This window comes from Lontra canadensis, unplaced genomic scaffold (assembly GCF_010015895.1).
Source record: "Lontra canadensis isolate GAN:19392208 unplaced genomic scaffold, GSC_riverotter_1.0 scaffold94, whole genome shotgun sequence".
Lineage (NCBI taxonomy): Eukaryota > Metazoa > Chordata > Mammalia > Carnivora > Mustelidae > Lontra > Lontra canadensis.
The window spans coordinates 4,811,588-4,837,078 of record NW_022631088.1 but is presented as its reverse complement, the minus strand read 5'-3'; the positions used below and the strand labels follow the sequence as shown (position 1 = coordinate 4,837,078).

The following is a 25,491-nucleotide window of genomic DNA, read 5'->3' as shown; positions in this document are numbered from 1 at the left end:
GCCTGCTTGTGATCTCTGTCTGTCAAATAAATAAATAGAATCTTAAAAAAAAAAAGAAAAGAAAAACATTCTATCACAAAAGGGTTAAATTAAAACAACAACAACAACAACAACAACAACAAGCAAGATACGTTCCTTCACTTCTTCACTCCGTTTCTGAAAAAAATCACATCTAGAGCATCACCTCCGACGACTCTAGGAGACCGAGATTTTATTCCAGGGTTGATCAATTTGCACAAAAAAAGAACAGAGCGCAAAGTACCTGTACACACCGTTTTGGGTTTTTTGCTTTGTTTAGTTTTGCTTTTTTCTGTGCGGGCTGTTGTTTCAAATTGTGAAAACGGTTTTCTTCCAAGTCATTAAGAAGAGGCTTATTCTCTGGTGTCACACTGCGTGTCACCTGCCCCACAAAATGAGACCCGCCTGTTCAGTCGGCTTCCCCCCATGTTCCTTACTCTGCCAGCTTGGCAATATTTGGGTTGGAAATACCACTAAGGAATACCTGAAAAGTCTTTTTTCATATGTAAGTTCAACAAAACATATTTCTATGTATTAGGTTTGCAAAACACACTTACTTTGGGATGGTTTTGATAGCCCATTAGGCAATTTTTTTAAAAAAAGATGTTATTTATTTATTTATTTATTTATTTGAGAGAGAGGGAGAGGGAGAAGCTAACTCCCAGCTGAGCGGAGAGCCTGAAGCAGGGCTCGATCCCAGGACCCCAGGATCATGACCTGAGCCGAAGGCAGCCGCTTAACCAACTGAGCCACCCAGGCGCCCCTCATGAGACATTTTTATCCCTTCTTTACCAAGACCCAGGCAAAAATGTTCTGTGGATGAGTGTGAAGAACCAGTTCTCTTTAGATCCCACCATTCCCAACTGGTCAGCTTCAGATTCGAAGAAAAATTCAGTTCAATGCAGTGAAATGCAATGTACATTAACTGACAATCTACTTTGTGCCAGGCATGGGCTAGGTCCTGGGAACACAGTGGCATGATAAGCTATCACCCCGTTTCAGAAGGAGCAGATGAGATAGGGTATGATAGATGTTCCCAGAGGTGTCAGAACAGGGAGCTATGGAAAAAATTAGGTACCACGGCAATTCATACAGTCATAGGAGCGTTAGAGATTTCCTAGGGGAAGTGATGTTTCAGTTGATAGCTAACGCTTACATACAGGCACAGGATCTTGTTTAAAATAAAATCAGAAAGCTATTCTCCTTCTCTACTTTTTCTCCAATGAAAACCAATCTACTATTCCAAATAGGCATTTTAGAGTAATTTAAAGGGCTGCGGTGGGCATCAGATCTAGGGAGGAACAAGTAAATTCATCATATTCCCTGGAACAAATCCTATCTGACCACATAACACATGGGAGTTATGTGTGCATCTCCAGACTCATAAGGAATTGAGGGAACATTGCAGAGTATCTGCAGTGAACATACCCTAACGGGGGTCCCCGATGACCCCTGTGTCTCCTGGTATTCACACCACTGTGTAATCCCCTCCCCTGAGTGTGGAGAGGACCTGTGACTTACTTCTAGAAATAAGATACGACCAAGCTCTCTCTTCCTCGGTGCCACCTGCAGAGGTGGCAGCCGTCTCCTGCTTGGCATCATGGCCACTCTCAGACCTCTGATAAAGCCCACGATCATTAAAAAGAGGGCCAAGAAGTACATCCAGCACCAGCCAGACCTATATGTCAAAATTAAGCACAACTGGCAGAAACACAAAGGCGTTGACAATAGGGTACATAAAAGATTCAGGGCCAGATCTTGATGTCCACCACTGATTACAGGAGCAGCAAAGAAACAGAGCACATGTTCGTAGTACCTTCTGGAAGTTCCTAATGCACAGCATCAAGGAGCTCGAAGTACTGCTGGTATGCAACAGATTGTGTAGAGATTGTTCATGATGTCTCCTCCAAGAACCACAGAACCTCCTGGAAAGAGGAGCCCAGCTGGCCATCAGAGTCAGCAAGCCCAGTGCCAGGCTGTGCAGCAAAGAAAATGAATAGATGGGGCGCCTGGGTGGCTCAGTGGGTTAAAGCCTCTGCCTTTGGCTCAGGTCATGGTCTCAGAGTCCTGGGATCGAGCCCCGCATCTGGCTCTCTGCTCAGCAGGGAGACTGCTTCCCCCTTCTCTCTCTGCCTGCCTCTCTGCCTACTTGTGTTCTCTGTCTGTCAAATAAATAAATAACATCTTTTAAAAAAAGAAAATGAATAGACAATTTGTGCACATATTTGTGTTGATAAAACCATAACACTACACACACACACACACACACACACAAAGCATTTGACAAAGGCACAGGGATAGCACTTCTTTGATTATGTTATTTAACATTCTAACTTCCCTCTCACCAGGAGACCTTCTCCCTGATTTGATAGGTTGAAGGGAGCTAGTAATAGAGACCCATGTGGCAAGGCGCTGAGGACCTCCAGCAGACAACCAGCCAAAAAAAAAAAAAAAAAAAAAAAGCAGCAACTGAATTCTGCCATCAACCACGTGAACTTGGCAGTGCATCCTTCCTCAGTCAAGTCTCAGATGAGACCTCAGCCCTGACTGACCCTTTAATGGCAATCTTGTGAGAGACCCAGAAACAGAGGATCCAGGTGAGCCCTGTCTGGATTTCTGAAATACAGAAGCTGCCAGATACTCAGTGTGTGAATGTGTATTGTTTGAAGCTACCAGGTTTGTGATACTTTGTTACACACTAGTAAATAAGTAATACAGTGCCTACAACTAAAGAATTAACGGGGTGTCTGGGTGGCTGGGTTGATTAAGCATCTGACTCTTGATTTCAGCTCAGGTCATGATCTTAGGGTTGTGAGATTGAGTCCCATGTTGGGCTGGGTGCTGAGCCTGCTTATGATTCTCTCTGTCCCACTCCCTCTGCTCCGCCTCCACCGCTCACGCTCTCTTAAGAAAAAAAAGAGAGAGAGAGAGAATTAAGAAATAGTTCATCTGTTGCTTGTTCCTCTCATTTCTCTTTTTCAGTATGTTCTCAGTGGTACCAGCTGTGAAATGGGCTGGATATCACACCATACCCAAAACTAGAGAGTTCTGGATTGACTTTGAACCCACCATTTAAACATAACTTCTTTTTATCGCACAGGGAGATATGAAAATCTATATAAGTAAACATTTTTATTTTATTAGAAAATCAAATTTAAAGGGATGTCATTTAGCTCTCATTTTCAGGATGCCTGTTAAAAGCCAGCTTCGAGAATACTGTTCCAGGTTTCAGAATCCTGAGAAAGAGGTTCTAGTCTGGCATTCCCATGCATTCCTCTGCAAAAAATAGTTCTGGGCAGGAATTATCCATGAGAAGGTTTGGGTGTGAAGTAAGAATTCCAGACGAAAAGGAAAACGTGCAAAGGCCCAAAGATGAAAAGTTCCCATTCAACCACCACGTGCTTTGTAAATGTTTGTTGTGGCAGAGAAAATGTGGCACATTCGCCGGACCCCATCTCCTATGCCTCGTTCTTGGAGCCTACAATTCCCAGCATCCTCACAGAGCCATGTGACTCATTGTGGACAGTGAAATAAGAGTGGAATTGCTGTGTATCTCTTCCGAGTCGAGGCAGTGACGAGCCCCCGTGGTTTCTCCAGTCCCTCTCTTCCCCTTGGGCAGTTAACACAGATGCTGTACGTGGCCATGATGAGCCACAAGTTAAAGGATGCTGGATTGCTGACCCGAGGACAGCTGGCTTAGTCAGTCATCCCACATACCTTGGGACTTACACGAATAAGCAATTACATTTATCTGTCGAACCTGTGATTTTTTTAGTTGTTGCTGTAGCATAAAGCAGTCTCTGCAGACACACACATTTGCGGCACAAAGTGAAAATGGGATTGGCTCAAGTTAAATGGGCAGAAAAGTGAGCAAGGGGTCAAGTTTGTGAAGGGCCCTCATGCTGTGCTATGGGGTTTTGGACTTTACCCTAAGCTCAAGGGCTTGCTTAGTATAGTATCTGCCCACACAGTGGCGTGATAAGATTGGAATGATTACTCTGTGTGTTTAATAACCCAAGCGAGAGTCCTATTAGCATAACCTGGCACCAGCGGTCATGGACATGGGAGGAAATTGATGGACTGGAGAGTTGTTAGGGAGACAGGATCAACAGGACTTGGTGAATGACTTAAAAGGTGGGGGTGCCAGGGAGAGATGTGTGAAGGCTGGCTCCCTGATTTTTTACATGGACCATGTGTCATTCACTAATACAGAGAAAGTAAGAGGAAGAAGAGGACACTTGTTTCTGATTTTGATTTCTGCCTTCATCCATCATTTGCTCATGGCTCAGAAACTCAGGCTTGAAGCATGTTTTCTCAACTCTGTTCCTTTGCTCTTCCGTTGTGAGCGTCAGCCTGAAAGACGCAGAAGCCCCCAAGTCCTCCAAGGCAAGTAGGACATTCAATCCTAGCCTGGGTCCCTGGTTTACCATCAAAGCAAGAAGTGGGACCTGTGTGGCACTCCCCATGAAATTGTTAAATGCTCTTCCATTAACTATACACCAGAGCAGTGTGTTTTTATTGTTGTTTTTGAACATCAAGAAAGAAACCAAAAGATGGCATGAAACAGATATTCCTCAATTCATGTATGTCGTCAGGAAAACTGAGAACACAATGTCCTGTGTTCTGCAAAGCATAAATAAAGAAATTGGAAAAGAAAATTAAAACAAAACAAAACAAAACAAAAAACAAAAAAACCTGGTATTGACATGAAATTTCAGGTCAGGTAGAAACTTTGGATCCAAGATGAATTGAACTCAAATTATTTTACTCAAACCATCTAACCATAACCACTAAATGGAGATGATATGAAAGTGCCAGAAACCAGGGAAAAAAATCCTCCCCGTAGCTGAGACGCCGAGATGAGGTACGGCAAGTAGCCGTCGCTCTGCCAACAAGCACCCTCATGACCAGGAAAGGGAGCTACACACCACCCCAGCCGTCAGCGTCCTCCCTTGGCTCTCCAGGGAAGGCAAGGGGACAAGCGCAAAAAAGAAAAGTACCAATGCAGTTGGCAATGATGCTTTACCCCTCTGTCTTTAAAGACAGGCTGATTCTGGGGCGCCTGGGGGGCTCAGTTGGTTAACCACCTGCCTTTGGCTCAGGTCTTGATCCCAGGGTTGTGGGCTCGAGTCCCACTTCGGGCTCCCCACTCAGCGGGGAATCTTCTTCTCCCTTTGTCCTTCCCCACCCCCGCTCACGTGCGCGCTCTCTCTCTCTCTCTTTCTCTCAAATAAATAAATAAATAAATCTTTAAAAAAAAAAATGTTGGACATTCTTTCCCTGCTTGATCAGCTGGGAGACTTCTCCTGGGCTTGGAAAGAACCAGAAGAATTTCCACTAATAAATTATACGCCGTGACCCAGAGAAGAAGGGATCCAGGAGCAGGGCAGAGGAGAGCAGCGTGCAGAGTCTGAGAGATGAGAAGGAGAAGGGGAGGTTGCTGGAGTGCCGGGGCTTTGGGAGAGAGAGAGAACATCTTGAAGAAGGCTGGATGTGCGTTTTCCACACACTCCCGGATGAGAAACTCTGCTGACAGGACGGCCTCACCGCACAAGCCCACGACCCAGTCTTCTTTCCAGTAGCTGATTAGAAGCGGATTGCTGTCGACCCCGCGCCGGGAGCCAGGCTAAGGATGCTCTCTGCCGGCCTTCTCCGCATGTGTGTGAGTGTGAGGGGGTGTGGAGGGGTCTCCCCTGTGTGGTACCCTCCTGCGTGCCTCTTGCCAGCTCCATCCCCTCGCTTCCTCTTGTCTCGGTAAACCAGACACCACGGCTTTAAACCCGAAGAGAAGCGCACAGTAAGACCCCATCTCCCAGCAACTGAGCATCTGGGCGCTCTCTGCAGGGGAGCTGCTCCCCAGAGCGGCAAGTGGGGGGCACAGCACATGTCCTCCCCGTCCCTCAGTCCCTTCTCCCAAGCTCGCCCTCCGACTCTGCTTCCCTCTGGACCCAGGGCTCAGGAACGAGATGACACAGAGAGGGTGGGGAAGTCACGCTAACGGAGCTGCTTCTGCGTGTTAGACATATCACAGCAGAGAGGGGTCCTCAGGGACGGGGGAGACTTTCCCCAGAGGACTCTGACGTGAGTTAAAACAGTGCAAGAATCGAATGAACTCCAAGGCCACTCCATGAGCTCCCCGGGGCCGCTGTAACAGACGACCGCAGCGGGTGGCTGCAAACAACGCGAATGCATTCTCTTGCTGCTCTGGCGGGCAGAAGTCGGAAGTCAAGGTGTCGCCAAGTCTGCGCTCTGGCCGATGGCCCTGGGGGAGAACCCTTCCTCGCCTCTTCCTGCTTCTGGTGGCTTCGGGTCTCCCTCGACTATGGGCTGAGTCCCTCCCAGCTCTGCCCCTGTCTCCATGTGATCTTCTCATGACCAACCCCCCCCACCGACCATGTCTGCCTTGTGACAAATATCCCTCTCCTTTTTCTTGTAAGGAAGCGATTAGTAGATTTAGGGCCCCCCTCCCTGATCCAGGATCTTAAGATCCTTCACTTAACTGCGTCTATAAAGACCCTATTTCCAAGTAAGGTCACATTCTCGGGTTCTGGGAGGTTAAGCCTCGGACATAGCTTCTGGTGACCCTTATTCTATCCACTGTCACCACCAAGACCTGAACTCTATATTCTGTATTCTCGATGCTGCCTGAAAGTACGTCTAACCTTGTTGTCTGACATAGCTTATCAGAGATTGTACAACTGAGACCAAAAGACGCGAAGCTACTCTAACAGCAACATGCTAACGTAAACATGCCCCAAATCTGGATATAAAATATCTTCCTTTACCAAATTCCCAGGCAGGAAATGACTATATTTCTTGTGTTTGGGTGCTGATGCTAACTAAGTACAAGATCTGCTGGTGACTCACCCCAGGCCCCTCGATGATCCTGAAAGTGTGACCGATCGAGTTCCCTGCACAAACGCTGGGCTGCTCCCCTGAGTACATAGCATCTCTGACAATAATCCCGGCCAATTCCCCTTCTCCCTCTAAAAAGGCAGCTGCACAGGGAGCCAGCCCTGCCTCCTGGGCTGACTTCCAGGGTCTGCGATCGGCATGGACTCCTGACCGTGTCCTTCTGTGTTTTGCCTGCCACGTTTCCTAAAACGCCAACATTCCCATCAAATTTTGAATTTCGCTCCTTAGATCACGCTCTCTATCCCTTCCAGTCTAGCCGAGTTGCCCTGCTCACCAGCCGAGCTACAAAATGTTGTCTGCCTGCAACACGGACACTTACCGATGTGCCCATAACACTTTCTTGCTTATAGGATTCCGGGGTTGTTTCAAAGAAATCCATGGAGGAGCCAAGGAACAGAATTCGTCAAAGTGGCTACCACTGACCTGCCCTTGTGAGACTGCCCCCTGGAGGCAGCGGGGAGGATTTGTGGCACGGCCAGACGCTTGCGTTCTGCTCCTTAAATGGAGTACGGAGTTCTTTCTAAGCGCCTACCCATCTGCAGCAGAAGGGACTTTTCCTATAGACCAAGGAATGATAAAACGCAAATAACTGAAGCATTTCCTCTCTCCAGGATGTTTTGGTTGGTGTATTACAGGGTTTCTTGAGCGATCAAAAGTATCTTCAGCATGAGGTGAGGTCAAAGCTGTTGTCCAGACATGGCCATGTAGTACTGCCCACACCAGCTGGTGTCCCTCAACCCAGACCCAGTGTTGTCAAGAACACATGGACTGGAGGCCAAGCTGGCTGTCCCGTGTAGTGTAGCACAAATTCACAAGACATCCCTAGGAGCCCTAATCCCCTTACCTCGGACCCAACCTGATCTGCAGTCCTTCCTCTCAAGCAGGAGGAGACTTCCAATTAGGACACTGTCAACTAACCCAATTGCGCCTTCTCTCTCCGTTTCCCTTCATCCCTACCCTCTTTAGTGTCCTAAATATATGTCTAGTCAATTTCTGATCTTGCTCCAATGATGTGGATTTCAGCAGGAGTTGCTTCAACGTTATGGGCTACGCTGTCACTCAGGTATCTTTGATGGCTTTGTTTTTGTGTCTACGGATGCTGGAACCTTGGGCAGAGACTTAGAAGCAGGGGGACACAACCGTCCATGCCCACTGCCTATTTTCCTGTAGGTAACGCAGCTCTAAACTATGGTTTCTTTTTCAGTAATGATCACTAGAACCTATTTGCTACAAATTAGATTGTAATGTGTTAGCCCTACACCCCACGTTTGCTATTGTCTCTGGGAATAGACTTCTAAGCCTCTTTGGTACGGCTGAAGGGTCTGTCCCTGATGATGATGGATAATGTTGAACACTTTCCCATGTGCTTACTGGGTAATTACACACCTTTTTCTGGGAAGCGTGTCTTCGAATCTTTGGGCCATTTTTAATTGCTTATTATTGACTCGTGAGAATTTTTGACATATTCTGAATATAAGTCTATAGTCAAAGATAATATGTATCATGACTATTTTCTTCCAGACATGCATTATGAATACTTTCATCTGTGGTTTGTCTTTTTATTACTTTTTTTTTAAAGATTTTATTTATTTATTTGACAGACAGCGGTCACAAGTAGGCAGAGAGGCAGGCAGAGAGAGAGAGGGAAGCAGGCTCCCTGCTGAGCAGAGAGCCCGATGCGGGACTCGATCCCAGGACCCTGGGATCGTGACCTGAGCCGAAGGCAGAGGCTTAACCCACTGAGCCACCCAGATGCCCTTTTTATTACTTTTTTAAATGGCATTCTTTGATGAGCAGAAATTAAAAACTTTTTTTTCTTTTTTTTAAGTAGGCTTCCTGCCCCGTGTGGAGCCCAATGCAGGGCTCAAACTCATGGCCATGAGATTAAGACCTGAGCCAAGGTCAAGAGTTGGACATTTAACCAAGTGAGCCACCAAGCCACCCCAGAAGTTTTTAATTTTAATTATGTCTAATTTATCAATTTTGTTTGGGGGGGGGTTAGTGCTTTTTTGTGTCCTAAGAAATTATGCCCATTTACAGGTTATGAAGACATTTTCCTCTGTGGTTTTTTTTTTTTTTTTTTAAGATTTGAGAGCGAATGAGCTTGAGCAGGGGGAAGAGTAGAAGGAAAGAGGGAGGGAGAAAGGGAAGGAGAGAATCCCAGACTCCATGCCCAGCATAGAGCCTGCTGAGGGGTTTGAGCCCATGACCCTGAGATCGTGACTGGAGCTGAAACCAAGAGTCAGATGCTTAACCGACTGAGCCACCCAGGGGCCCTAGGAACAGACATTTTAACAATACTTGCATTTCTGTCCATTTATTAGGTATTCAATTTCTATATGCAAAGTTGTACACTTGTCAGTGTGAAGGTCTTGCATAGCTTTTGTTCAAAACTGTTTTTGTACTTTCTGCTGCTCTTACGAAATTTTTTCATTATTAAATCTAACATTTAATAATTATTTCCAGTATACAGAAACGTATTGATTTTTGTCTGCTATCTCATGATCTTGATAAATTTGTAATATATATGTTAGTATATATACTATATATTAGTATATATATTATGTTAGCTAATTTTTTTTTGTAGATTAAGAATTTTCTACATATCCAACCTTGTCTTCTTGTTTTCTGAAAAAAAAAAAAAGAGAGAGAGAGAGAGAGGGAGAAACAGTTTTATTTCTTGCTTTTCAATCTTCGGGCCATTTTTTTTTTTCTTTTCTCACCATACTGATTGGTTATAAACTCATTCTAAAAACCATTGTAAGGGCTATTTCTTATAAATACTCCATTTCCCCTTCTACATAGGTCCGTCTGGGCTTCTGACAATTTGGGTCTTCTTTGAACTATGCTCATCTTCATTCCCCAAAGAGAAATACCTTTTCTCCCCATTCTCCCAGTTTCAGTGAGGAGGGATTTTCTCCAAATAGCCCTAGCTAGTTGAGTTCCTTGGCTTGAGTTTGAGTTAGGAACGGGGCACCAGTATCCCAGCCCCTCCTTGGAAGGCGGCCTACACGCAGGGAACGGGCGTTCTTGACCGTTGGCAGCCGTGCGGGAAGCTCAGTGTTGAAGGTTTGTCCCTGTAAGAGCGGGTGACCCTTTCCAGACTGGACCAGGTGAGTGCGTCTGAGCCCTTTAGGATTCCGTTAGCAGATGCTTTCGCTCCACTGTCTGACACAGCCTCACAATGCAGGTTGCACACTGGCTCTTACCTGTTTTAACCCCCAACTAATGACCTGGTTTATTTAGAACTCACAAGGGAAAGAGGGGAGCCATTTACTGAAACCTCCCCCGACCCGCACCCCCCGCCCCAGTCTATAAGTGCAGCTTCTGCAGCGACTGCTTATTAACTCAGTTAACTGCAATTAGTTTCTTTCCCAGACAAGACTCGGAAGCGTATTACAGGCAGCGAGAATGGCTCTGCACTTCTTCTCTTTGATAAACTTCAAACATGGCCACTAGAGACGGAGAGCTGGTGGGGTATAAAAAGCTAATTTGCGAGTATGTGGGGGCAAACACATAGGATGAGGGGCAGTGTGGGAGAGGTGGGGAGAACACAGGCGTGGCAGGGAGACCACCTAGGTCAGGAGCCCGGCTCTGGCATTCCATGACTGACTGTGGGCAGGTTATCCCCAGCCTTAGCCGAGTCTCAGTTCTCTTATCTGCAAAATGGGTTGATAGGATTGGGTTTATTCATTTAAACACGCATAGCAGCACCTGGAGCACAGCAGGCACTCCATCAGTGTTAGTCATTATTATTATTTATTATGGACGCTATGTATACAGCTGCTTTAGAGAAGGTATCAGGGAAGGGAGCTGGTGGGAAGAGAAAGGAAGAAAAATGTCCAGAATGTTGTTGGGACTTTACTGATGTACCAAGGACCCAGAAGACTGAGCAGTCTGGTTCTGATCTCCTGGAACCAACCTGGCTGCTGAGCATTTGGAACTAACGTCCGTGAAAAGCAAAGTCCAGCCTGGTGACCGCCGTGGGCACCTCAATGGGCAGTGGGTTGCAGTTCAAACTCCCCTCACACCACGGGTTGTTGGATCGTGGGCAAGCCATCCGATGAGTCTTCTTCTCTGTGGAAGGAGAAAGGGTACTCGCCCCTACTTGATGGTGCTGTGGCACCCCTGGATCAAAGTACACCTGAGTCTGTACTCTGAGCGAGGCCAGGGGCTGGTTCTCTGACCCCGAGCGGTCTTGTTACTGTACCTCAACCCAACTCCTGCTCCTGCTCCCTCCTGAGCACTCCAACAGGACCGGCGTGAAATACCTACCGGGTATCGGGCAGCAGCCGAAGCTTGTGCTACGCGCTCTTTAAATGGACTTGACAGTGCATGGAAGAGTTTTCTATCCCTGAGGTGGAAGGAGGGTGTGCTGTGTCTGAACTGGGGGACAGTGAAGCCTCCCTCTCACACTGCTGACTCAGTAAGAAGCACCCAGGCACCCACACTGGGACCCGCTGGCCAGCCCCGAGGCAAGGGGCCAGTTTACAGCTGGACCCCACCACGCCTGGAAAGCAATTCAACATGAAGAACAGCCGAGGCCTTTTGCCAACATGGTGTGTCATGTTTATTGGGCGAGTCACAGTCAGCTAGAACATAAGGAAAGACCGGATGACACCAGTAATGTCAGGAAACAAAATATTTAGCATTTCTTAAGTTTCAAATTTTGCATTCCGTTGCAGCTGAGGGATATAAACGGGCAATTCCTGGACATAACCGCGATTTCTTTTTAGCAACAAGAAGCACAAACATTTATTGAACCGATAACTTTTAGGACAATAAGCAAAAAAAAAAAAAAAAAAAAAAAAAAAAACAAAAAACTATAGTTTCATGTAGCTAAGACAGGAAAATCATTTATACAAACGAAACGGATACAAAATACATTATAAAGAGAACACACCTACAAAAGTCATTAGGTTGGTCAAAGAACAAGGATGTCACAGACCACCACACTGGGAGAACACTGGTGTGAATTCATTTCAGTTATGAAAGTATGTCCAAAGTGTGAGTTACACATTTACTGAGGTAAAGGCACGATCACTTCAACATAGTTAATGGGGAAGAATCCAGACTCTCCGTGTAGCAACCCCTCATACCAGTTTTCATCTATTTGATTGGTTAATGTAATGATGTCCCCTTCTTTAAATCCTAGTTCTCCTTGGTTTTCTGGTTCAAAATCATAGAGACCACGACAGCAGGGCTGGTCCATGGGAACGTTAGAACCTGTCCACATTATATGGAGACAAAAAGTACAGATTAATGTGATACATTGTCCCTGGAGGAGTGGGAGCTGGAGAGCTGGAGAGGTCATGAGCAGCATGGCCCCGGCTTCCTCCCCACAGGGCCAGCTCGGCCACTCATTGCTGCTAGCCCCAGGACGCCCTCGCTGACCTCCTAGGCCCAAGGCTTTGGGCTTTTCCCTTGGGTACTCCCATCTGGAGGAGTCAGGCCCAGCCCCCCTCCCCAAAAGCAGCTCCTCCCCTCGGCCTGGAGCCCGAGGGAGACACAGAATTCCAAGCCCCGACCCCTGTCCTCAGGGAGCTTATGGTTTCTTTGTGGACACCGGACAGTATGTGTGGGACATTTAAAGGACACAGATGAGATTTAAAGGACACAGATGAGGTGGAGAATCACTTATAGCTCAGAAGCTCAGGGAAGGAGGCAGGAAAGGCCTGGGTGGTCGGGACATCTTCCCGGAGCTGGTGACCAGGAGCTGGAATGAGGCAGAGCGTGACACGGGAGAGGACAAACTATTCACAGACCAGCCTGACGTGCTGGGCTCCCTGTGTGAAGCCAGAAGTTCTCGGAATAAGGTTTTTCAAATAGTTATTTTCTAATTTCAAAACTAAAACATGGCAATAGTAAGAAAGGGTTGGAGGAGAGAAGGAAGGGGAGGTGGGGAGGGAGAGGAGAGGAGGGGAGAGGAGAGGGGAGGAGAAAGAAGGGAGGGAGGGAGGGAGAGGGGGAACTAGGGAAGGGGGGAGGAAAACATGTAAAATTGAGAGAAGTCACCTGCAACCCACTAACCCAGAGCTAACCAATGTTAAATTAACATTTTGGTGGAGAAGCTTCCAGATGTCTTGATGAACATATCTGTATATTTACATAAATATATTCTTTTCATCAAAGAACATTCCTATCCATATTATTGTGAATCTCTTTCCAGAAGACTTTCAATTGCTGACCAGCTGTCAACTCTATCAGTATGACACAGACACACTGTGTCATGCTATGACATACTGTATGACATAATTTCACCTCCTATATTGCTGGATAGATAAGGTCCTTCCTTCCTTTCTCTCTCTTCTTTTCTTCTTTTTCTTTTGTTTTCTCTTGGCTTTCCTACAGAACTCTTTGAAAAACATCCTAATGCATGTTTATTTACAAACATGCACTATCAACACCTGAAGGTAAACTTCAGAAGGGAATTTACTATTCATAGGACCATCAAATGTTCCAAGACTTTAATCATTTACTACCAGTTTATTTGCCCATTGTTTTTGTCTTAAAAGTTTCAGAAGCCCCTTATAAAATGTCATAAATATTTTTTATATGTATTATGTTTTCTTCCATTAGTTTCTGGAGCGTGTCTTGGGGATGGGCAGGGAAGGGGGTTTCTGGCACACAGAGAGAACACACAGAAATTTTAATCAGCACAGTCAAGCTCATCGACCTTTCCATCCCTAGTTTCTCCTCCACATTCATTCAATTAAATGCATCCCAGGAATGATTTAATTTCTTCATGTGAAAATTTTTACTTTTAATTCCACTGAATTTTGGCCAATAGAGGCATTATTTATTTTTGATGACACTGAAGCAGTTATCTCAAGACAACTCATTAAAGGACCCATTATTCCTCCACTGACTTCAAATACTGCTTTTATCTTTGTCATATATTTAATGATCACGTGCACTTGGACGTATTTCAGGGTTTTCTATTTTTTCCACTGATCCACTCAGGAAACTAACAATGTATCATTTTAAATATTGTAGCTTTAAGGTTAAGCGTTAATAATTAACAAGGTAAGCTCCTCATTTCCTAACCTCATGAAATCATTCCACTGGTCAACTTTATTGAGTTCCCCCCCTCGAAATTTCATTTTGGGGGGTACCTGGCTGGTTCAGTCAGTAGAGCATACAGCGCTCGATTTCAGGATAGTGAGTTCGAGCCCCATATTGGGCGTAGCAATTACTTTAAAAAAATCTCATTTTGATTTTAAATGGATCATATTTTTTTACTACTCTTTTTTCAAAGATGTATTTATTTATTCGAGAGAGAGGAAGAGCATGAGCAGGGCGAGAGGCAGAGGGAGAGAGGGAATCTTCAAGCAGACTCCCCCACCTAGCATGGAGCCCAATATGGGGCTCGATCCCAGGACCCTGAGATCAGGACCTGAGCCAAAATCCAGTCAGCTGCTTAACCACTTCAGCCACCCAGGCAGCCCCGGAATATTTTTAATGACTGATGACCACTACAGGCCCGGCAGGAACGACTTTCTCGTGGGTGATACTTTTATCCTAGAGCTAGACTAAATTTGTTACTATTTAAAATTTTTCCATCTATATTTAAAAGTGAAATTTCTCCCTTTTTATACTCTGGTCAGGCCTTGATATCAGAGCATGTCAGCTTTAAAAAATAAACTTTTTTTCTATTTTCTAAAATATTCGAACTTGAAGATTTGAAACAATTTGTCCCCAGTTATCTTGGCTTGTGGATTTCTGAACGTAGAATGCTTTCTCGGAGAGTTTATGATGGTGACGTAGAATGTCTGGGAAGGAGAGGGGGTCATCCTGGTCCAGCTCACCATAGCCTCTCACGGGGACATGTGGCCTCAGTGGTTCTCATGATTCCACATGGAGTAGCTGAGGCTGCCCTGGGCATGGGAGGTGATGCCCGACCCAGACAGGTCAAGGGCATGGACACTGCTGAGTCCAGCGCAGACATGACTGTCCCAGGGAAGATGGAGCTGGAAGGAAGCCAGCCCCGCCCCAGGAAAACCACACCCCCGGTCTACCTGGCAACCATCCCAGGGGCAGAGGCCTCCAGCAGAAGGCCCAACAGGCCGTCCAGAAGGAGACCAGGGAGGTCTCCACGCCATCCATAGCCAACTCCTCATGGCCCTGTTTCTTTGGTCACACTAGCACAGCGAGGTCTGCAAAGGTGGGAGGCAGTGTCCCAGGTCGAGACCACTCCAGGTTCATGGTCCAAGTCCTCTAGGAAGAGCTTAATCCCTGCACAGGATTGAACTATCCATGCACGTCATCTCACCTCTGCCATCCTATTTGATGCTTTCTGTTCTTACTTCCTTTTTCTGTTCTTATGAAACATCCTTCTTTCTCTCTCTCTTGACTTTGAGAGTTGAAACAAGTTCTACTCAAGATTATGTTCCTTCCTCACCAAACCTTTCATGTCCCCGGAAAGATAGGAGATATTTGGGTATTTCTCTGGTTGGTCAAATGAGGAGCCCCTCAGTCCTGGGCAGCAGATCCCTGCATGGGGCCCGTTCATTTCTCTGACAGGCGGGGCGGCCCTCCTTCAGGGCCAGCCCCACTCCTGACCTTCCCAGCACGCTGTCCACACCCAGGTGGGAGCAGGAGCCAAGCCCTCCTTCCCTTGCAGGCTGTTCATCAGTGAAGTTCTCCGTGGAGCTGAGATGACCCCTTGTCTTCCTGTCATAGTGGCTCTCAACATGGCGGCTGACTAATAAGTTCTTCGTCAGCGGAACCCTAGGCCAGTGAAATCATGAAGCTCTGACCCTGGGACCAGGGCCTCAGGATTTTTAAAATTTCTCAGGTGTCTCCAGGGTCCAAGGGAGGTTGCAAATCACCCGCCTAACGGCCTTCCCTTCGGTCACTTTCTTCAACCAGAGCTTGGGAGTGTAGAGGAGTTTCAGCCGGTAGGGAAAGGGGAGGTGACCCACTTCTCCCTCTCCAGGGAGGACGCTCCTTCCTGTGTGGTGACTTACAGGGAGAGGAGCCTTTCAGAACCTGAATCCACGTGCACTGTAGTCTCTAGAAGGCAGGCGATGTTTCTAGCACTTGGATGGCTCCTTCCAGGACATGCCTCCGTCCCATCCCAACTTCCTATATTCCTTTTGTCCTAATGGTGGCCATGGAAGGACTTCAACACGAGGTCCAGTTCGTTATCTTGCATTTGAACAGAATGACGTTCCATCGCTTCAGAGCACTGGAAACTGAGTTTAGCCTGCATTTTCCTTTGGAAAGGCAATGCCTAGCCAGGTGAGCTGGGGCACTGAAAATCCACGCCAACTTGGACTGTTGAGTTGAAGTCAACTCTATTAATGAATACCAGTTGTAATGTGGTCTATCGAAGTGATTACTAGCCTTATAGCATGTCTTGCCCTCCCAGCGCACTGAAGAGGGAGATGGAGTCAGGTGCCAAACCACACGGTCATTTTGGATGATCTTAGAAATCATCAAGATTTCCTTGAACGTGAAATGTCGGTGCTAGAAGGGTATCTGGTGGCCGTCCATGGACCGCTCTCTTTTTGAAGAAGACACAGTGATACCTCCAAGAGGTCACAACAGCCTGGCCCCCAGGGCTAATGGCAAAGCCAGAACCAGACACCAGGGCTCCCAGCCTGGGTCTACCCTGATGTCACCTCCTACATGATCTGTGACACCGCTAAGGGTCGCCAAGACATTTTATGGGTTATCACACTGATCAAGGGTGTAACAACATAACATTTTTTCCTCCCGTTGACTCTGCAAGCTACCTGCAGTGACTAAAATCAATGCTGAATGGCAGGCACACACTCACCCTGCCCACCAGCCAGCGGCATGCGCCTGCGTGTGCACGGCTGGCACACACACTGAACAAATCAGGGAAAAGACACATCACTCACTCCTCACTTCATTTATTCTAGGCAAGGGACCATTGCCACGCTGCCCACTTGGGTTTTCTAAGAGCTGGAAAACGACCAGCGCTCATATCACACTCCATCAGCAAGTGAGCCCCAAATATGGCGTCTCTCCTGAGAGGCGGTGTGCTGGCGTCATGAGGCAGGCCACAGTTCCCTGACTCAGGCAAGGCGTGAGCACCTGGCTCTCCGGCCATGTCTGCACAGCCCCCAGCACTGCATGCAGTGCCACCGGAGCTGGGGTTGGCTGTCCTGGCCTACAGCAGCAGTAGGACGATATTCTGGAATATCACCCAGTGCCTTTGTCGAGCTGGGTCATTTCCACTGTTGGGGGCCTTCAGCCCAAGGACTGCAGCCTCCCTTACTTTAGGGAGAGAGGAGAGCCTGCACATGCACAACACAGTCAATGTTGCAACTTCTAGGTTCCCAAATCATGCCATTTCAGCCACAAACTGGTGTGAAAGCCGAGGTTTACAGGCTTTCATGCCCAGACCAGAGCCAGGTGGGCTTTTATGAGATTTAAGAGGCAGAGAGACAGACAGACAGACAGACAGACTGACTTCTGGAGTCCAAGGAACCAGGATGTGAAGAACCCAGAGCATGGAGATTTGATTACAAGCCATGGAGAAGGAAGGGCTATTTCCTGCCACTAGAGAAGACCTACGAGCTCTTTCTAGAGGCGGAGAAGGGGCTGGAGAGAGAAGAGGGTGGGCAAGAAGACTGAAATGCTCCCCTGAGTCTACCCAGGGTGGGGTTGGGGGGGTCTTGGGCTCCACTTCCCACTGGAACTCTGGGAGGAGGCACATCCTCCAAGTGCTCCCAGCCAGCCTGGTGGGGAGGTGTAATTACACAGGCAGGGGCCTGAGGGAGCCACCCCTGGCTCCCCATGGCCTTGGAACACATCTCAAGTGCCCTCCGGAAGTGAGGAGGTGCTGTGGGGAAGGGGACAGCTGGACCAAAGATGGCCTGGGGCGGGCAGGATGCTGAGCCCCCACAAGCCAGAGCAGGGCCCTGGCCCACGGAGCTGGGCCCGGAGTGACAAATGATCCCAGCGGTGCGAGCAGCTCAGCCCCAGACCAGCCCCCTGCCTGCCACCGTGACGTCCGTGCAACGTCCCCTGGCCTCCGGGCAACATCCTGGGGGAGCGGTGTGCGGAGGAGGGGGTCTGCGAGAAAGACGAGCTGCCCTGACAAGGAGTCTCGACGGAATAGACGGGGTTTAAGTCCTGAACTGACCAAGTGATAAACGGCTACTGTACTTTCTACTGGAAGAGACTGGGTTACCTTAAAATGGCAAGATTATGGTTTTTTCCACCATTAGAAGAGATGGAAAAAAGATTAATTTTTTTTCTTTTTTTTGGCCAACAGTAGAAATGGAAAAAAGATTAACTTGTTTCCCCCACTGCTCTAAATGGAGACGCATAAGCAAGCTCAGTTCACTTAAGAGAAGTCAAGCTTCTGCCCACCGAAGTGATAATGTAGGAAGTTGCCCTCTCCACCAAAGAGGGGTCGGAGTCAGCATGGGATGGAGCCCACGGGGCCGGGCAGAATGGGGGCGGGGTCTTCCTTGCCAGACCAGACACGAACACCTGCATGGGACCCCCAGCTTCCCACCATCAGAAGCCAGCACCTCTGCAGAAACCTTCCCATAAGGAAAGGTGGGTTCTATCCAGTGTACCGACTCTGGGGACACCTCGTTCCTTCTGTCCCCTGGGGCATCGCAGCCACTGCTCCTTGAGCTTGGGCACACCTTGCTGGCTGAGGAGTGGCCCATGCTGTCCGGCAGGTGGCTGACGCCCCCAGCCCCAGTCCGGGCCACCCCACAGATGCTGCCTCCGCCTGCCTGCCCTGGCCAAGGGGCCCGTGTTTATTTTCTCTTACTCCCGAGCCCTGGCTTAACGTAACATGAGAGCAGAGGTGGGAAAAACAGTCTTCCTTGTGAAAGCACCACAACAAAGATTATTTTAACAGGGAAAAAGGAGGGTCCCTGTTAAATATTTATTATTCAAGTCCTGATCCACACCATTAGGAGAAAAAAGAGAAAAAGGAGACCGTAACACAGGAGTTTCAAGGGGGCCAGGTGTGCGGTGAGTGCGTACTGCGTTGCGAATGCACAAGAGGCAGGGAACTCGTGTTTCCCTAAAGTATGTTCCCTGCCCTCTTGGCAATACTATGGCCTGGTACCTAACAATACTGGGTCCCCTCTTATCGTTTTAACAACACTAAAGTTCTGGGGAGTGCCCTTCCCCATCCTCCCTTCTGTGTCCCCAAGTCCCAGGTGCAGAGGGCCCCTCACTCACACGGAGATGCCCAGCGCTCTCCTTCTGCTCGTGGTCCCATGGTCCCACCAGCAACGGGGATGACATCATAACCCTCAGTGCCAGGACAATATTCTAAGTGGCTCCCTGACATCCGTGGCTTTACTCTGGTACCATGACTCCCCGCAGTTTGGTGGATGGAGGAATGAAGGCATTCACAAGTTCAAAGGAACTCAGCAGTGGTGCTGAGACGTGGCCTCCATCTGGGTCCAGAGTCTGCTCTTGGCCTGAAAATCACTGGCCTGTGAGATTATCCCCACTCAGCTTCTGAACCAACCCCAGGCCAGGGGTGGGCGTGAGGGCAGGGGGCGGGGTCTATCAGTTGGGCTTCGGAGCCTGGCCTGCTCCGGGGAGCTCCCAGGCCCTGGAACATTCTTTGGGAGCGTTCTCTCCTACAGCCCTCCCTGGCCCTCAAAGGTCTACCAGGTCCCACATGCTCCAGAGATGTCCTTTGCCTACTTATTCCCAGTCCTGCTTTCCTCTGCCTGAGCGCCTGCTTCTGAGTGGGCAGCTCAGGCTTCCGTGAGAAAACAAAAACAAAAAAAACAAAACAAACACAGGAGTTGACTCTAGGTGGCACGGTAGCCACCAGAGTGAACGTGGCATCTGATAGCCCTGGGTTTCTGCAGCCTGGTCTGCTCCTGTGCTCCCCTTGCCCCTTTGCTACATGCCAGGATCTGGGGGCCAGTTCTCCAGGGCTGGACTTCTGCTCCTGGCACTGACTGTGGTGGAGGGGGAGAGGCAGGGAGAGGTCCCCGCGGCAGGGGGCATGCTTCTCTCCGTAGCACAAAAATCCTGCCATTCTTTGCTGGACTTAAACTTGGGTCCCTTCCAGACCCTCGCAGGAGCCCCCCACTTGCTCTTGTCTGCTAGTGCTGCCTCTGGGGACTTCATTCCCTAGACGCACCTGGAGCAAGGTGTCCCCACTGAAAAGGTAAGCTGTGATGCCCCCTCGATCCCCTAGTCCTATTTTTTGGAAGGGAAAGGGGGCAGAGAGAGACGAGAGTTATACGACGGTTGTCGACGTGTGTGCCCATCACGGAACAAGGTCTGGCGTCTACCAGAAGCTACTGACCTGAAGACAGCTCTTTGTCTTTTAGTAAATGCCCCAGACTGCTGTGCCTTTTGACTTTTTGTTCCTGCTTTGTTTTTTTGTTTGGTTGGTTTTTTTTTTTTTAAGTCTTTCTCTTTCCTCCCTTGTCGCCGGGCTGTGACCTGTCACTTTCCTGCCGTCAGTGGACCTTCCCGAAGCCGTCCCTCGGCCTTTCTAATCTGCTGCTTCCAGTCTGCTGTAGGCTAAGAAATCAGATAACCAGTTAGGTCACACAAACAGCCACAGCGGGGGCAGGCTCTTGCTCCGTGGCAAGCACCCTGCCCAGCACCTCCGATCGACATGATCTTAGGATAACCCCGTGCAGTCACGGTGGTAATATCTGCTCTCTCGAGCATGAGCTTGAGACCCAGCAGGAGTAACCAAGAGCCAGGATCTGGACCTCCCTGTGACCTCACAGCCCATCTAATACTGAGGCCAGCAGGTAACACCTGTCTGGGCCAGGTAGGCTCCCGTTCTGCCTACTTCCTGGGCGGAAATCTGGAAGTTCGGGGGCGGGGGGGGTGTTTCCTTACCACCAATGCTACCCGTGGGGCTGCAGAGAACAAGTTTCCTGTTCACGGGTGGAGTTACCCCCAACCGGGAACGGACACGAGCCTCCCTCTGGAGGCTTTGGCTGCGCACCAAGGTGACGCTGAGAGCTGGCTTTGCCTGCACCATTGGACAATGGGGTAGTTCGCCTTTTAACCCGCAGGGGCACAGACCGGATTCAAATTCAAACTGGAGTCCAGTTCTGACTCCTCTCCAACACCCAGTGAGCGCTTACTCCCTCCCGGCCAGGCACCCCCCTCAACCTATGAGGTTTGGTTCAAATTGAAATTTTTCTTTTCCCAATCTAAAATCTCAAGCCCTTGCAGAAAAATTATTTGGAAGTTAAGCACTTTCCCTGCAGCTGACCCAGACACAGCGCTGGTGCAGAATTGTAATAAACACCCCAAAAACCATTTTGTCTGCCGCCTCTGACATGCTATTTTTGTCCACTGCTAATAAACTGCATGGGAACGGCAGATCCCTGGTTTCTAGCTCTGGATGAGGTCACCCCTGGGCCCAGATTTTCTTAGCTGCAAATTTTATGCCTTAATCTGTGGTTAATGCTATAGATTAAATGTCTGCATCCCCTCCGAATTCCTACGCTGGAGCCCTAATCCCCAGGGCAGTGGTATGCGGGGCTTTGGGGAGGCGATCAGGCCATGAGGGTGTGCCCTCGTGAATGGGACAATGCTGCTGTGTCGGGACACAACGAGAAGACAGCCACCCGTAAACCAGGAAGCGGACCCTCACCAAAAGTGGAATCTGGTGGCACCTCGATCTTGGAGCTCTCAGCCCCAGCACTGGGAAAAATAATTGTTCGAGCCCCCTGGTCTGTGGTATTTCGTTAGAGCCGCCCAAGCTCCCTAAGACAGGTAGTAAGTTACTAAGAAAAGTCTAGTGAAAGTCTACGAACTCTCTTTCTAGAAATAAGAACACTATATGCACCCACAGGAGATGTGACTTGTGGAAATCTCTTGTCGGGGGACTCAAGCTTACTGATTACACTGTAATCTATTAAACAAGCAGGTGTGACTTGTTTTCACCATAATTCCAACCCTCTACAGCTTACACCGGATGCACGAGGTGGGTGTGCGCAGGGAGTTTTTTGCCCTCCCCCTCGCATAGCCTTGAGAGTCCCGAGACATTATCTCAAAAGCTTCCTGGGACCACCAGGTCCCATGTTTGTGGGCTGCCTTCTCGGCTCCGGGTGAAGGGAGAGGAGATGAGACACGGTGGCCTTAATCAGAGGCGACTTCCTGGCCCCCAGTGTGGAGTTCAAGCTCACAGATGGGTTCTGTTTGGCCTGCTCCCTGCTCTGTACAGTGTGGCTAAGGTATCAATACTTAAAAATCAGGAGACTGCATGTAAGCAAATGTATGATTTCTGGCTTCTCTTGAAAAATCAGAAAGGCCGCCTCTTCTGGGCCCGTATTCCGAGGCAACAAACAGCTGCTCTTGGCAGTCAGCACCCCGGTTTGGACAGGACTAGTATTCCATACCTGGCTACAGACTCACCTCTCCCCTACTGTGCACCTGTCATGGAGGTCCGGTGTCAGCCACCTGGTGCCAGGTTTCTTACACTTGCCCTGCGTCTCTCATCCCCATAATCTGGCACTGGGGTTTGCAGCTGGGGCCACACCCACAGGACAACTCCAGGGGGGTCATTCTCATGGACTCAAACGTAAAGTCCTATGGGACCGTGCCTTATAGCTGCCCTCTGTGTTACCCCAGGAAACATCGACTTCTACACTCTTTTTAAAAAATATGAGTATCTATGTTAATCTTTAGATGAGGGCATTTCAAGTTTTAGCTTAGAGACCGAATGCTTCATCACCACAGAATATCAAAATGTTTAAATAGGCAGCACCTGAGATAATAAAATCATGCCGTCATTTCAGCCAAGTAGCAGTAAAATTCCCACCACTAAATCAGAAGTCACACCTTACAGCTTTCTGAAAACTCTTTTTACAGACTCTTTAGAAGAATTTCAGGAAACCATTCCTTGCTGTGAGAAAGCCTTCCTCTCTAAAGCTTCCTTGGGATGAAAAGTAAGAGAAGGACTCTTCCCCCTTCCTGAGTCAGTGGCTGCTGATCAACAGTAAGAATCACAGTTCACATTCCATCAATTTAAAGAAATATTTTTTTTAAACAGAGAACCCATAAAATGGTCAATCTGTGCACTTCTCACGTTTTTAGGAAAGCTAAATACTCATGAACTAGAACTACAGCAGCCACAGCATTGAGAGGGGAGGAAACCTACAATGTGTTCAATCCAATCACTTCATTCAGGGACAAGTTCAAATCTGCCCAGAAAGCTTAAGAAACTCCCCCAAAGTCACACAGCAAATGAGTGCCAGATTCTGAACTGCACTACAGGCCTTGTTTACTACTCTCCTGTCAATAGCTCTGACCCACCCGCCACTGATAATATACAGAAATGCTTATGGGGGGGGGAGAGGGAAGGGGAGGGTTGGTGACCGAAAAACAAATAAGAAAACTGTGGGAAGGAAAGAAGAAAAAGCAAGAAACAACCTGCCCACTGAGCGATCACCACGGTCGCTGAGAGTGAACATTTTCATTTCCTCTTCGGAAATTTAAGTTAAAAAAAAATAAAAAGCATATATTTCTCTTTGGAAAGTGCTTGTCTTCTTCAAGTTGCGAACTTCACACTTGACTTTGGAATAAATGTTTATTTTCTAATGTAATCCCAGAGATTTTTGCTCCGATGAGGGGAACGACTCAGACTCCAGATGTTACTTCCAAGCCCCCTTAGCAGTGTCAAGAACTTTATATAAAAGTCTCTTTTATACCTGGAGGGAGTGAGAATGTCTTCACAGAAGCCATTTGAGAGATTTATTTCGCCTCACTCTGCAACGCCTGTAGCGTGCACTTGGAACCCACACGTGTTCCCTACCCTCGGCCTTCCTTGTTTTCAAAGTCAACCCCAAGCTGGAGCGTATGAACCCGAAGTTGGAAGTATAGAAAGTGACACCCTCTTTAAGAACTTAAATGGGGGAAAGGGAAAAAACACTCATAAATAAAGGAGTTGATAAGAAATGCAAAGTATTCTTTTTCTAACTCCGTAAGTGACAAGGGGCCCCGATAACACGCAAGCCTAGGCTACAAACTCCCAGCCTGTTTTCTTCAAAACCGAGGGTTTTATGGGAACAAGGCAGGCGCACGTTTCAGCCCGGGGGCTTTTCTTGGCCCCGCTGTCTCTCTGGGGACACAGGGGCAGCACACGCTGATGAGGCGTTGTGACCCCACGCACACGGGCTTGGACGGGCTGGGCCTCCTCCGAGCCAGGGCTGAACTCGGTTCTGCCTGCAATCCATCATCTCGAGAGGTGACCCGCACCCCCCGCCCCCTCCCCTGCTCCAGGCTCACTTTACTCATTCTCTCAGGCAGCGAGAAATGTGCTATCAAAGAGTCCATCTCGGTCCCACGATGGAGTCTGCCTAACTGACCTGTGTCCTTTCATCTCCCTCTTCTCTGTTCCTTTAGAAAGAAATGATGAAGAAAATGTTCTTGGAATGCGTTCCTGGCACAGTTCTGGGAGCTTTGCTTTAAATTGTTAGTGAAATGCTTGACATTTTTCCTTCGCTTTATAAACACTATGTGCAAATCATTCAGGATCCTAATGGAAAGTAATTTCCCATTAATACGGGCTATAAAATGCCATTTTCTTTTGAAACCCTGCCCCAGAAACAAACAGTACAGGACCCCTTTACACTCGCAAATTCCACCCACAAATCACCGAAGCCCGATACTGGAGTCGGGGGCCAAAGCCACTGCCAAGGGCAATTTCAGAGAGGCAGCCTGGGAAGGGCAGCAGTGGAGAGCCCGCCCTTGGGACGCTGAGCCTTCTGAAAAGACATCTTTTGCACATCTGTGATCTCTGGCTGACCATTGCTCTTCTAACAACTTAATCTGCCCCGGGGCCCTAGCTACTGGCCAAGGAGGAGGGTACAAAAGCACTGACATGCACAGTCTGGAAAAGAAAGCCAAGGAACTCACTGTCCTATCAGCATTTCCTTTGTCCAAGTCAGATGCATACAACAGGCTCCCTTTGCAACCGCTCGCTGGCCATGGATTTCCCGTGATCGAGGAGCTTGGAACTAAATCATTCCCAATGCTCTTATACATTTTAAATATTCCCCAGTATTCCTTCTTAAGGATATAAAGTGAAAGATCTAGAAAATGAAGGGTCCGGCTCTGCTACTTATTGTCTCTGTGGCCTTGAGAAAATCTCAACTAACCTCCCTGGGCCTCCACGTACTGGTCTGTAAAATGGGCACAATAACTGCATGAGAAATGTGAAGGATGTCTTCAGTACATTAGCTGACCCATATTAAGTACTCGGTAAGTGTAACAGCTATATTGTTACATTATTATTTGTTTCTGTTTTATTTTCTACTGTTACCACTTCCTTGCAATATTGTTATGGCCATGAAATGGCGTGTGTGTATGTGTGTGTGTGTGTTATGGCCATGAAACGGGGTATAATATATACCTGCCATATTTCTGGCACTGAAAAAGACGGCATGCTATGTCCCTATGCCCTTAAGTGACACTTCAGTTAAACTGCGAGTCTGAGAGGTCAAAGTTAGTATCGCTACAGGTAGATGAGGACACCCTCTTTTCACAGGAGAGCTGAGTTTTCCCGGATAGCAGAAGAGAGCAAGGGAGCTGGGAGCTGGACCCTCGGTGCTGGGG

At 48.1% G+C, this 25,491-nt stretch overlaps 1 protein-coding gene across 4 annotated transcripts in view; it reads right to left on the bottom strand.

Annotated features, from left to right (window-relative positions):
- Positions 1-11,478: 11,478 nt before the first annotated feature.
- SH3GL3 (SH3 domain containing GRB2 like 3, endophilin A3) overlaps positions 11,479-25,491 on the bottom strand; it is a 129,708-nt gene continuing 115,695 nt past the window's right edge. For 3 of the 4 annotated variants that reach the window (XM_032836846.1, XM_032836847.1, XM_032836849.1), the window contains one exon: positions 11,479-12,159. In XM_032836846.1, coding sequence (XP_032692737.1) covers positions 11,954-12,159 — 206 coding nt within the window. In that variant the 3' untranslated portion in view covers positions 11,479-11,953. Of the gene's footprint in view, positions 12,160-20,295; positions 20,431-25,491 lie in introns of those variants that run through there. The other variant, XM_032836848.1, reaches the window with a different exon arrangement.